At 38.0% G+C, this 14039-nt stretch overlaps 1 protein-coding gene across 8 annotated transcripts in view; it reads left to right on the top strand.

Annotated features, from left to right (window-relative positions):
* Window positions 1-14039, top strand: part of ARMC3 (armadillo repeat containing 3) — a 99020-nt gene that overhangs the window by 81061 nt on the left and 3920 nt on the right. For 7 of the 8 annotated variants that reach the window (XM_055708341.1, XM_055708340.1, XM_055708342.1 and 4 more), the window contains 6 exons: window positions 177-313; window positions 3642-3810; window positions 4693-4793; window positions 5882-5971; window positions 11179-11376; window positions 13807-14011. In XM_055708341.1, the coding sequence (XP_055564316.1) occupies window positions 177-313; window positions 3642-3810; window positions 4693-4793; window positions 5882-5971; window positions 11179-11376; window positions 13807-14011 (900 nt within the window). The remainder of the gene's footprint in view (window positions 1-176; window positions 314-3641; window positions 3811-4692; window positions 4794-5881; window positions 5972-11178; window positions 11377-13806; window positions 14012-14039) is intronic. The other variant, XM_027800710.2, reaches the window with a different exon arrangement.

Genomic DNA, 14039 nt, shown 5'->3' with positions numbered 1-14039 from the left:
TCAGCTGCAGCCTATGCAGAGTTCACAGAAGCACAGAATTCCGTAACTGGCCTTTCTACCAGCCCAGCATAGCTTGTCCACAAGGTTTAAATGTTTTGAAAGGTGAATTTCACAGGCTGTTTTTGCTGGCATAGACAAAATATGTAAGTGGCAATGTCTTCATTTTTTTTTTGTAGTTAAGAAATGCAGGTGGACTGAGACCACTCGTTGAATTGCTGTGTTCCAAGAATGAAGAAGTCAGAAGAAATGCGTGTTGGGCTGTTATGGTCTGTGCAAGTGATGAACTAACCGCTGGTGAACTATGCAGGCTAGAGTGAGTAGAAATAGTATCAAGGGGCAGAGAGAAGATTTTGATGTGAGAACTCTTATTAAGTTGATCTTTACATATTTATAGCAGAATAATAAAGTTAAGCTATACCTTTTGATAAGCAGAAACTAATTTTGCACCACAGATGTTACAGATGAAATGGTATTGATTTTAAGTAACAGAAATGTTGAGAAAAAATGTAGGCCTGAAGAGAGGTGACTGGAATTATAAAAATGTTTATTTATTAGCCTGAATTAGGCTTTATATTGAAGCTGTGCTTATATCATTCAAAACTGGGACTATAGTGCCCCATACATATGAAACTGAAAATAAGGTTTCAGGCTAGGTTCAATAATACAGTAAATTGTACCTATTACAAACAGGCTAAACTTCATTTACAAGCTCTGGTTAACTGCAGGTGTGCTCGTGTCAAGTAAAAGAGATTCTATTTTATTCCTTCTTAGAAACTCCAAGTTTCACGCATTAATATCTGAATTACAAAAGCTGGTTTAGGTTGTAAGAAGGGCTCCTTATCCAGGGTGACTTTTTGTAGGCATTGTTAAATGAAAATATATGTAATTGCCCGGCTCCCTCTGCTGGACATTTCTCTGATTACTGCACAGGTACTTCAGATCCATTTATGAGGGGGTTCTGCGGAGTAAGAATCTCAGAAACTTAGGTCAGGAAAGAACCTCAAAGATGATGTTATCCATCTGCCCACTGTAAGACTGGATCATGTGCGCTGACATATTTTCACTTGTGTAGTGTAAATACCAATTCTGAGGGGAAAACAACTTTCCAAAGTAACCTGCTCCCATGCTGGAGAATCCTTTCAGCAAATCAGTCCAACTACATGTTGTCCTACTTTTGGTGGGATCAAATAACTGCTTTTTTATAGCAATTTGAGTTTAACTTAAGGAATTCTCTCACGTTCTGTGTCCTACTCAGTTTCCTTTCCGTGACAAAGTAATTACTTAAACTTATTTTTGTTTTGAAATCTTGTATCATTTTGTCACACATCTCTGAATTTCTCTCATTTATTTATGCCATTTTGAAGTGCTGCCTCCCAGCCTGGATGTGGTACTTCAGCTGAGGTCATATCACCATCAAATAAAGCTCAGTAATTATTGTCTATATCTTGCACATGGCACTGTCCTTATTTAATCCCTTCTTTGTGACAGTATCAGAGTAGGACTCTTAATTTATGTGTCCTTCCAGTTTGACAGCATATTATTGATAATAATGTATTAAGCACAGTGTTTCAACCAGTAAGGCACTACACTAATTCATATTATTTTCATGTAGTTCATATTTCCCTGACTTGCTCATGAGTATTCAAGTAGGAATATGTGAAAAGACTTATTATAGTCAAAACATATCTCAGAGTCAACTCGTATCTCACATTTACTTCTTCTGCATGTACATTAAGTCAGTTATCCTATCACAGAAAGGATTTACGTTATTTATTCCTGACACATACATAATGGCTCTTATCTCTTGTTGCTTGCAAGCCGATTGTTTAATAATTTGATGTGGTGTTCTTTGGACACTGAAATTTGGCTGAATGATCTCTATTATAATTTCCTTTTTCTTTGTTTTTCAAATCTAGATACTGTCTTTGCCCTTCTCCACTCTTCTGGCACCTAACCTGTCCTCCTTGAATTTTCAAATACAGTTACAAATAGTTTGGAGGTTCTTTTTGCCAATTCATAGAGTAGTATGAGGTAAGTGTCCTCAGGGACTGATATGTCTCCTCAAACTTATTCTAGACATATTAAGCCTACTGGTTTTACCTCTTCGTTAATATTACTGCCAGGCATCTGCTTGCAACCTTTTTATGAAAACTGAAGCAAAAAAGGCATCAGACACTTCAGTCTTTTCCGTGCCATCTGTTACGAGTTTTCTTCCCACATTGAGTAACAGGCCTACATTTTCTTCTCTGACTTGCAGCATATGAAACAGTTATTTTTGTTTTGGTCCCTGAATAGTTGTGTCTCACTTTGCCTGTGGGTCTTCTGGGTTTGTCCCTTAGTTTTTGTTTTCTGTTGGAAGTGTGTTTCCATTCCTGTATGAGTCCTTTTTCTGGGGTTTTTGCGTTTTCACAGAATTTTTGATGTGGCTGTATTTGTCTGGTTTTGGCTTATCTTTCCTCCATGTGAGGGTGATGTGCCATTGTGCCTGTAGTGTCACCTGTTTTAGACACTGCTGCACACATTAGCCTTCCCTTGTTCATTTTTCCCTTTAAAATTCTTCCCTGCATTACTTGCTGGTTACGTGACTTTCCTACAGTATGCTGTATGACAAAGAGCCTGTACTGCTCTTCTGCTGTTTTCTCCCATTGCTTTCTTCTAAAAGAGAAGGTTGTCATTTGCCTTGCCTGAAAAACTTACTCTTTGGAATTCATCTAACGTACCTTCAGGTGTCTATGTTGTAAATGTCCACAGCTGAGACTCCCAGAGTAGTTCACAAAGGGAAATGGGCAGTCTAAATGTGGAGTTCGTTTTTATATGTATATATATATATATAAAAAATATGAAATTGGTTCCTTAGGATGTGAAAAATGCCTGTCTATATGTACACACACACACATCACCCTCTTTTTTTCCTCTTTCTTCTATCCGAAAACAGTTCCAAAACCACAGTATGCTATGTTCTCCTGATTCAGCTTCCTTTGTCTTCTTAGTGAACTTTGCCTAAGTTTTCCAGGTCAGAAGTTATTGGTGTGTGGGTTTCAGCACCAGAAACAGCTTAAGAAATTTATTCCTGTCCTCCCATGTCCCCGCGACTATTTTTTTCTACCCCATGCTGCAAAAAATCCTGCCATCCTGGTGGTGCTGTGTTTCTGTGCTCATCCATCTTTAGCAAATCTCTGCCAGCTGCAGCTGCCCCAAACACAGCACCGGAAGGGTTCACACATTCTATAATGCAAAACTGGAATCTGCAAGTTGCATTGCAAGTTCCAGAGAGAGAAAGAGAGGTTCCCTGAACTGTATCATATGGTCAACTCATTATTCTTTTTACTCTAAATTTACATCCTTCTTTTTCTCAGGTTCTGTGTGGTTCTGATAAAAGGTTGTGGCATCCTGTCCACATTTCTTTATGTAACAGTTTAACTGCCTAAAGGAATTGCTTTTGCTTTTGAGCACTGCAAGACATTTTCCTCTCCTAGAGAAAGAATTCTGTGCAGCACAGCCAGCTCCTTGCTGGCCCAGTGGGGACAAGGCTGACAATGAATCTGCCTTGACCTTGGTAAGCTGAAAACTGACTCTGAACTGTATAATAACAATTAATTGGTGTGTATTGATGAACTAGCCTTTGTATTTTGTTTTAACAGTGCTTTAGACATCCTAGAAGAAATTAATCTATCAACAGGGCGCAAAAATAACTTTAGTGAAGCTGCTCTGGAAAAGCTACTTGACAACAATCTTTCCCGAAAATACAGCCAGATGGGATATTTATCATCAAGTAATATCATTACTGATGGATTCTATGACTGTGGTCAGGTAAGCTACTTTTAATAAGTTACTTTACTTAGAAAGAGTAAAATTATTTTCTGGATTTAGAAAAAGTAAATGTACTTTAGCAAAAGCCAGAATCTGGATATATAAAATACTTTGTTTTCTTCTGAAGTTTCCCAGCTTTTGTACTAATTTCTTTTGATTGTCTTTCTTCATGGAGGAAATCTCATCATCCTCATGCTGTTCCCCAGTTGTGATCTTCTTCACAATCCTATGTAAGCTGGCAGACCTAGTTCCTTTCCAGATCCTTTCTCAGACCTTAGTTCTTCTGCTCTCTCTCCCTGCAGTGTACTTAATACTAACCTGACACTGAATGACCTATGAACTTCTTGTTTGGGGGTTTTTTCACACAAAGTAAAGACTTCATATTTTCACCTTGGTCATGACTCTCACAAAGCAGTGTTTATATATAAAGACTGACTCCAGGTTCACTTGCTAGTGCTGTATTCAGGTCAGATCTGAGAAGGACTTTTCAAAATGCCAAAATTAATTAGAAGTACCAGTCTTTTTGAAAATCACTGAAATACCTGCTTCTCAAGCACTTGGCTGCTTTTGAAAATTCCATCCTAAATTGTAAAGACTTCAGAAGCAGGAACATTTCCTTATTCTAGAACTGTTTGGAATGACATAGTAACAATAAGTACAAGTTGAAATATTTATAAACCATCTTTTCTAAGAAAATTCATGAAGAAAATGGAAATGTAGAAGAAAACATTTTCATATATTTTAATTGCTTTATTAGTTCTTATGTAAATCTGTTAAAGATTAGGAATTTTAAATTAATCTTTAGATACCTTTTAAATATATTTTTTCTCTTAATCTTTAATTGAACAGAATGCCTTATCTTCTATGCTAATTTTCTTGTAGATAAAACCTGGAGAAAAATTTTTATCTTTGGAGCAACTGAGTATGCAAGAGCTTACTGACCGTCGGGCCGTAATCTTCATTAATGCTAAACCACAAGAAGAGTGAGTCATGTTTGATCACTAGCATTTATTGCAATAGCTCATCTTTTCCATCATTTCCACTGTTTCCAGTACAAAATACATTGTATAGATATATGTACACATACATAAAATAGAGAGATCTATTTTAATCCCAGCACAGTGCTTCATGTCCTAGAAGGCAAGAGATTTGTATTTTATAAAACAAGAATTTGGAAAGTAACTTTTTTTTCCCCTCTAGATAGAAAGCATTTATTCAGTTGAATTGCTTTTTTTCACTTAGCTGTTAAGAGTCATTCATCTAACACCCTTTGATTCCTCATGGTGGGACATCCAGTGTTTTATTAGTGGTAACAAAGCTTGTCATCTGCGATAATATGTCATCTGAGCTGAATGTCAACATGTGACAATGAAACCTGTGATTTGATGGTCTTCCTGTACAGACAAATGCATGGAATTCTAAGCACAACATCTAAAGAGGCAGGACAAAGCCAAGCATCAAGATTTCAGGCTTGATAAAGAACCTGTGTCCGTTTCTTCTCTGTTTAAGTTGAAGCCAGCCTAACAAATCATCTTAGATTTGAATGCAGGAAGTTGGTATTGGACTTGTTTAACTGGGAGTCATTTCCTGTAAACAGTCTCACAGATCAAAGAATGCTCTACCAATATTTTGCAAGTCCAAAACCTTCTTCTCTGTCAACACGTCACATATTTGGTTTACTGTATCATTAGCTTCCCTTTTAAGCTGGTGTATGACACCATAAATATGTCCGAGAATATCAATGACAAATTAAAGTTCCATGCTCTTTGTTGATCCTTAGAGTTGTCTTTAACTATCAGGTTTTCTTTGACTTTGATACAGCTTCCTGCTGTTGCACCTTGGCAGCAGTCTTACTCTGCAGTTACTTTTGTGTCCATCATTTGGTATTCCATACTTAATTTTTGATATCTGAATCAATATCTGATTTATTAGTGGTTTAGTTATTTCTTCCACTTACATACTTCCTATGAATATATTTACCATCCTTTAAAATCAGAACTCCATTTTCATAGCCTAACATGCAAATACTAACTCTGCAGATAACATACAAAAATATCTTGTTCCATTTCAGCCTTGAAGTAGAGAAGGCACAAGATTCATCTTATGAGCAGGCTATCTTGTCACCTTCTATTTCAAGAAAAGGCAGTAGAGAAAAAGCAAGGTATGGGTTTAAGATTTACTAGTTGTCAACGTTCTGTTATTGGTGTATCATTAGAAATAGAATTCTGATTGAAAATAGTGATAGTTTCCAAACAGAGTACAAATACTCAAATACAGTGTTAAATGTTTTCAGAGTCTTTCTTTAACCTCCTAATTGCATTAACCTTCTTTTGTCTATCTTAGTAATTATTTGTCCTCCCTCCCCATGCTGTATTTGAACATCTCCCAGGTATTTGGCTGTTTTTCCTTTCAGTATCCCTTGGAGGCAGTGAAATGCTGATACTTTACAGCTTGACAACCAAGTCACAGGGAAATAAGGGTAGAAGTTCTTTCTCAATTTAGAACCTAGACCCACAAAAAGTTCCTACACTGCCTACATGCATCCTTATTTCTAGATTAAATTTCTTCCAGTGAAATTCTACAGATGACTAAAATCTGAGAAGAGTGTTCTCAGAACTGTCCCAGTTTTGACAGCAACAAGCCTAAAAATGCCTCACTCTTGCAGGATTCCCTCTCACCCATACAATACACTAGGTACAGTCCTGCAGTCCTTTCTGTGGAACTGATCTGGTGGGCATGTCTGCTCATACCAAATAGGTCAGAATCTCTCACACTGTAGTGGGAAATTAATTTCCTTCTTTTACAGAAAGAGGATTTGAGCCTGTCCCTCCCACCTGCAGATAGCTGATCGCAAGATACTTGGGGTTTAGCAGTCTCCTCCTGGTTTGTTGTAGCTGTTCACTAACAATGAGGTGTAATGAACAAAGCTTCAGCTGTTAGGGCACTTACCTGAGAGAGTAGAGACCAAAGTTCTAGTCCTTGTCTTGATGACTTTTAATATAAAATACTTAACCCTTTGTGGAAAAAAACTGAAACATGGTCTCCCAACTGTGCATCCTGTAAAACAACAGCACAATCATGACCACAATGGTTCCCTTCAGAGAACGCAGGTGTACATGCCTAATTCCAGGGAAATGTTCAGGATTCCAAAACTGACCCAAATAGAGCCTCCTTGCCATCAATGGGATGGAATCTAATCCTTGATAGGAACGTGATGTAACCTACAACTCTTCTTGGCTTTTCTGTTAGCTAACTTAGTGAGCTGACCATTTATCATGCTGGTTTCTATGAGTCCCAGTCCTGACTTCTGATGTTTCTTGGTTTATGATATAGGGAGCCTTGGCCATGCCTCAGGGCTATGAATTCTAGTCAGTGGTGGGCATTACAAAGTGCTAAGTGCTGCTGCAGGGTTAGAAAAAAAATGGAGAGATGGCGTGTCTCTTGTAGGAACTGAAGTACTATGTTTGCAGTTTTTAGCTTGGAGCTCATACCTGACCTGTGATATGCTACTGTCTGTACAGGCATTTTATTGATAGAGATAATGGTTGATTTCTTAGACTGCTTATATATTTCTGTGCATGTATGTATCTGTGCTTGAGAGATGAAATCTGCAGTAAGAAAGTTAAGAGACAATTGGAACCTCCTTTATGATCTCAGTAGTTCAATAGTATCTCCAATGGAGGAAAAGCAGGAGTTATCTGGACAATAGTATTCAGTCAGCAAAAGCAGCACTAGAGAAAAAGGCTTAAGATACTATACTTTGAATTATATGTGTATCTGTGTGTTTAGAGCTGACATACAAATTGTTGACAGATAACAGCTACTGACTGTGAAGGCTAAGGTTCTGACTTATATGAGGACCAAAATCATGAGATTAGTCTATGCAAAAGTTACTGACTTACAAGGCAGACATTTACATTTGACAAGTTATTTGGACTGCAAGCACTCCTGGAATTCAGTTTAAATCATTTCATAGTAAATACCTGAAATGGGTCATATGAATTGCATTATGGAAGGTTCTTGTTTCAGGATGCAAAAGAATAAATACTGCATCTTGAGTGTCTTACCAGGACTGTTCTAGGTTCTGCTCATTTAGCAGGTCCTCCTGATAACCCAGCGTGCTGGGGTCATGACCCACCGAGCATATGCCAGTCTGCTCAAAGGGAGCAGGAGGCAAGGGGAGGTGCTAAGCCCCAGTTACGTTTGCTCTGCACCAGTGGGGGATCCTTCATCTCAGAAGATGCTCTAGCCATAGACCGTTTTGTGTAGTTGAGACCTGTTCTGACAAGAAAATATGTTTGTTTATTACAGTGTGATATGACAATACCCTTGGATAGTTGCTTTTTAATGTAATTTATGTCAATTACACAGTAAATGACTGCTCTGTTAGCAATCGTAACTCTTTCAGAAAGCAAAATATTTTCTTTAGGAAAAAGCAAATACCTGGTTCAGTTTCCCATAGTATACTTGCAGGGATACAAAAACTTCTTTCTTCAGGTATGAAATAATTGCTTTTGAATGTCATGATCAAGTTGTATGATTTATAACCCCATTGTCATTCATTTTGAATCCATACTTCATACATCATTATTATTATTAATTTTGTGAGATATATGGGAGTTACTTGAAGGTCAGTAGCTGACTCCAAGTCTCAAACATGCTTAGACTTTTTCCTACATATTTTTTTCCTTTGATCATACGTTTCTGTTCATCATTATTTTACAAAGTACTACTGAACATAGTTTAATGCCATTGTTTTGAAAAAGTGGTACTACTTTATATAAACCGTAGTTGAAGGCTAAGAGAAAGGGCAGTTGTAATTGTCTGCTGGAAGTGTTTGAATCAGATGTAGAGGAAGTGCCTAGTTTATAGTTTGACATACATTTGCATAGAGAGATAGCAACATCTTTACCCAAACAGTTGCATATCTGATATACACATTGACTGGGCTAAAAGATATTTAATGTAGACTGATAAATGTGCATTTATTCTGTGCTATGTTGCAGCACAGCATTTAAGGAAATACTTCACAATACTCACTTGCTCCTTTTCTAAAAACAAGCAAGGCATTAAGCTATGCAAAAAAGGAAAGAAAGTAGCTGTCATGGCTGTCTTTTGGTGGTAGGATATTGCATTGGCTGCCTTCATCCTCAAACTAACTCTCTGGTGACCCATTGGCCTTTTGTACTGAAGTTGCAACAGGAATCAGAAACATCTTGGGAGAGCATTAACTGGCCTGAGTTCTCCTTTGCAATATTCTTCTGCATTCGCAGCAAGTATGTCTGAGGAGCAGTAAGACAGCTTCGGGAAAGGGGAGTAATTTTTTTCTGCTGTCATAATTCCCACTGGTAAAATGAGGATAAAAAAAAGAGGACAGGAAAAAGACAGTGGTCTATTGTAATAGTTGCTGGTTATTTTGTAGCACTGAGCTATAAGAAAGCCCCTCCCATGGTTCCTTACGAGGAAAGTATTAGACAGGTATGATGACCTGAAGAGTTGAGGATTAAGGTAGAGACAGGTGTGGAAGACAACCTTAAAGCAGCCATTCCACTGAAGACCAGAACATAGCCATACCTGAGAGAAGTAAGCAACAGCAAAAAAAACAAACCAATTACTGTTCAAACCCATCCCTCTCAAGTGTTTGCTTTGTGAAAATTGGAAAGTAGGAGAATAAAAGTGATTCAAGAGTCATTTCAGTAGATAGGAATAGGGAACAAATTCTCCTGCTATAGCACTGTGACTTAGCAGTGCACTTTTCATAGGGAAAAGAAAGTACTGGGAGGATGAAAGTGAAGAGCAGGGAAAAAGGAGAGAAAATGGTCAAGGAACAAGAATTATACCATTTGTAAGAGTTGTTGCTTTGAAAACCTGCTAAGTCAGACACCAGAGAGGTGGCAATAATGCAGGGGGGTTTTAACAGGGTATTCTTACCCATAATGTCTAAGTATAAATGGAGAAGTGAGGTGCTGTTTAATCTAGCATTATACAGTTCCCTGGCTATAGTTAGATAGAGTCAGATTAGATAAAGAAAATTGTTTGTCTGCCTTTCTCAAGTATAAGCATAATTAATAATGAGAACAGTTTATTTAAGAGGGTGGTGAATTTTCTATAATTTTAAGATTAAATCTTAATTGGTTATCCTTCTAAATTAATGTGCTTTATGAAACATATGAAAAGGGCTTTTTATGAAAATGGTAAATCTCAAAAGGTAAAAGAAAATTTTGCAAAGTATTCTGAAGACAAATTGCTTGAATTAAACTACTGATAATGATATATGCCCTTCTGCTTTGTCTAATGCCTTCCCTCTTAAGAGTGCTGTTCATTGTAAAAATTTTAAGAATAATTTGAAGAACATACAATAATGATAGTTGGCCCTGGAGCCATGTACTCTAGTGGTCCATTATTTCTATTATTTTTTTCTTCCAAGAATGCCCAGAAGTATTATGGGTTTAAAAAAAATAAGCCAGAACTGTTAAACAAAGGAAAGTAAGTCATATTTCACAGTAGAATTATTCAAGACCTATGCTGAAAAAAAATACAATGCTTACAAAACACAAGTTCCATCTGCTCCCACAATTGAAAAGTCCTAAACTGTCTGATTGCATAGATCTTAATGATACCTTTGGTAAGATACTGATTTTATGGTTGCTACATACCTTGTGAAATGCACAGTGTTCCATCTAAGCAAAAGAAGCATTTAATTTATATTTCTGCTAGGTGCTTATGATGCCTCTTCAGGATCATAGTCATCTTTCAAATCCTGAACATTAGTGAAATATGTAGCATGTACTATGAAAAAAAGTCAGCAAAAACACAAACGTCTTATAAATTCTTCATCCGACAAGCCATGTTGCAGTTTGCATAATGCTTGAAGCACATGGACTTGCAACTGCAGAGTCTACTGCTTGGTGTGTCCTGGCAAGATTTCAGCCATGCTCTTGATACCATTTGTTTCTTTATTTTAAGTCCAGATTTCTATCAAGTAGAAACTCATTGGAGTTCATGATTTTTAGTTTATATCCATATGGAGCCAAACTATAACTGTTTACAAATGTTTTCTGTATGTATATAGGTAAGTGTTTTCTCCCCCAGATAATCCATATATGGGAAAGGCATATCAGAGTCATAGACAAAAACAAAATTAGAATTTAAAGCAATATTAATGTGGAACTATTGACAGTTGGTTTCTAGCCATCTCCTAAAGGCATGTTCCACAAGTCTTCTTGTCAGCTTTGTAGATTTTGGAGTATTGATTATCAAGAGAAAAGATTTCTCCTACCTCCCCTCCAAATCCATTTGTCTAAAATATCCTCTTGAACTTTCGAGATTACAGTATTCTGAATAAGTGTCTGTTGTTTTCTATGTAAGGAAAAGTAAGGGGAAAAAAGAAGAGGAAAAATCAAAAGAAGTTATTCAGATTACACCTAAAGTCCAGGATGAAATAAAACTAGAAAATTCACAATGGCTACCACCACCTGACTTCATTTTACTGGATTACATTAATAATGCTTCCAAGATAATTCTACCACTAACTACCACCCGGGAACAGGTTGTGGCTCTTGCACAGTGAGTATCAAATTATATTTCCTTAAATAACGCAGATAAGTTGAATTGGTAAAATAACCGTTTTCTCACCCAACAACAACTTTTCCAAATTTGTTATTTTTCCCCATCCTTAATTGGAATCCAGATCAGCTTTTGTCCAGAACTTTGACATGATTTCAGATTTTAAGCTTGTTGTTTCTAATTTTGGTGGAATTAGTTTAACTTTTTTTAAAATATTTTTAATAAATATCACTTGCAACAGAAGGGTATAAATTTCTCATCTTGGAAATACTCGTATGGACAATTTCAGGTTTTTTTCACATCTATATACCTATGCTGATCCTTTCCAATGAACACATCAGCTGCATATGGCATCTATATCATCACAGGGCAGGAGAGACCCAGGTGTCACAGAGCCTGAGTGCCCAAGCTAAAACCCTAACCTCATAGTTGAGACTGTTGCAACTTACAGGTACCATGACTGTTCTTTCTCTTACAGTCTTTCTTGCCTTGGAAGCCTTTCTTGACTTGGAAACTCCACAGGACAGGAACTGTCTTGTATTTTGTTTTCCTAAGAGCCAAAAGCATGAGACATTTTTCTAATGTAGTTTATAGATGCTACTGTAATTAACATCCTGATGATTTAATAGTGCCAGGATATTGCAATGGTGCATGTACAGACTATTGTTATCAATGTGTGATTCATTAGTTACACTGACTACTCAGCCTGGGCACCAATCACTGTCACCTCCAAGCAGTGTGCCTGCTTTCATCTTCTCCTTAGTTTAACCTTTACTATCTTAGCAGTTTCCTTGCTGCCTCCTGAAAGTGGAGAGTTTGCCATCAGATCCCACTGAGACTCACAAAATTTGTTTTTTTCTACTCTCATTTTTAATGAAGTGGTTTAATGTGATATGCGGAATGACTTTTCTGTTGACTGCAAAATTTGAGAGGACAGATACTCATCCTTAACTATCCAGCTGTGTATAAATCATGCTGTCTTCCTCAAGGTGAAATCCATAAAATGCTCTTTCAAAACCGCTCTTCAAACACACCCGTGAAATACTTGCAGACACACAGCACAGCAAAACAATCATGGGAAATTTAAGTAGAATGTTTGCTGTGAAGATTTTTATGTTTATGTTGCATTCCATGCAGCTGCCTGAATAGATGTGTTGAATAGGGAGGAGGAGGCAGCAGCAGCAGCCTGGCAGCTCGAGGCTGTGCTCGCTGGGGAGGGAGCCAGGGCAGGAGTGCTGGCTGTCGCCTTTTAAACCAATGTGGCACACCTTTGTGCGTAGCCAGGAGTGGTGTGCACGTAGGCTCAAGAAGGCCAGCTCTCCTTCCTGAGGGCTGGCTGTAGGCACAAGCAGCACAAGTGACTGCTGAGAGCCCCCACTTTGTCAGGTTCACCCAGTAATTCCCAACTTCAAGACACCATGTCTAGCCTGCTCAGTGATAACTCCCTGTGCCCACGCTGGTGCAACCAGTACCTCCTTCAGGCTAGGCTTGAGAGCTAAGGCTGCTGAGGTTGCCGTGCGTGTACTTGTGCAGACAGAACCTGTTCACAGTCGCTGCAGAGGTGGTCACACGGATTTTAGCTCCCTGTGTGAAGCAGTAGCTTGTGATTCCCATGTCTGCTCTGCAACACCTTGTCCGGAGTGAGAGCCTTCAGTAACACTTGTGCCTGTGGCTGAGGGCGCTGTGACAAACAAAGGTCTTTACGTACAGGGACCACGCACAGGGGAGGTGAAGGGGGGTGTACGACGAGGTAGGGACTTACAGAACAGGGCTTCATCCTGTGTGTGCAGAGTCACCCAAGGACATGCTTTTGGTAGTGTTTGCACAGACTGTGCGTTCTGATCTTCTGTTTCCGTGACTGAGCCATTCTTCTTTTCTTTTTAATGCATAAATACGCACCTCTCAGCCCTCAAATACTAGCTTCAATGTAAGAAAGCACATGCAGAAGCTGAAGTACCCTTTATGGATATAGGTGCTTTCTTATGCTGGGATCATTACCTATGGCTTTATTTTTGTCATACATATTCTCATGCCTTTATTACTATTTCAGACAAATGGTAAGGCTGGCGGTTGTGATACATGGCTCACATAATCTGTTAGCTGTAAAGATGAACACTAGCTTCTTAACTACTTCCTCAGTAGTTACACTGTTACTGATGATTTTCTCTGAGGACTTTGTGTCTGTACTAGACCTCTCCAGAATCTCTGCTTACAGCTGTTGCACCTTAGTTTAAGTCTGTGACAAATGTGAATGACCTGAGTTATGGTTATCTGTACTTAACGGTGAGTGTATTTAAAATACCAGTTACTGAATATACACCAGTTACAGAAAAAATAAAGCAAACATAGCAAAAGTATTAAAGACCTATATGTCATTCACTTATTGCTTGGTATACATTTCATTTTGTTACATTTTGTGATAAATATAAGAGGAATTATAGAGGCAATTGATCCTGGTATACACTGGAACAGGCTTGTTGCAGACAAGATGGGTGGCCCAATTGAAAGAGACAAACTACATGATTTCAGCTGGGAACTTCACATAAGTGAAATAGAATTTGAACTGAAATGCAATGTTGTGCCTATTGGGAAAGTCAAAAAAGGGACCTTCTACCACAGAGCTTTACTTTTCAAGGTATGTTAACATTTATTTTACAACATAA

Source organism: Falco cherrug, chromosome 4, assembly GCF_023634085.1.
Source record: "Falco cherrug isolate bFalChe1 chromosome 4, bFalChe1.pri, whole genome shotgun sequence".
Lineage (NCBI taxonomy): Eukaryota > Metazoa > Chordata > Aves > Falconiformes > Falconidae > Falco > Falco cherrug.
The sequence above is the reverse complement of the archived record's forward strand: the minus strand, read 5'-3'. Positions and strand labels throughout refer to the sequence as shown.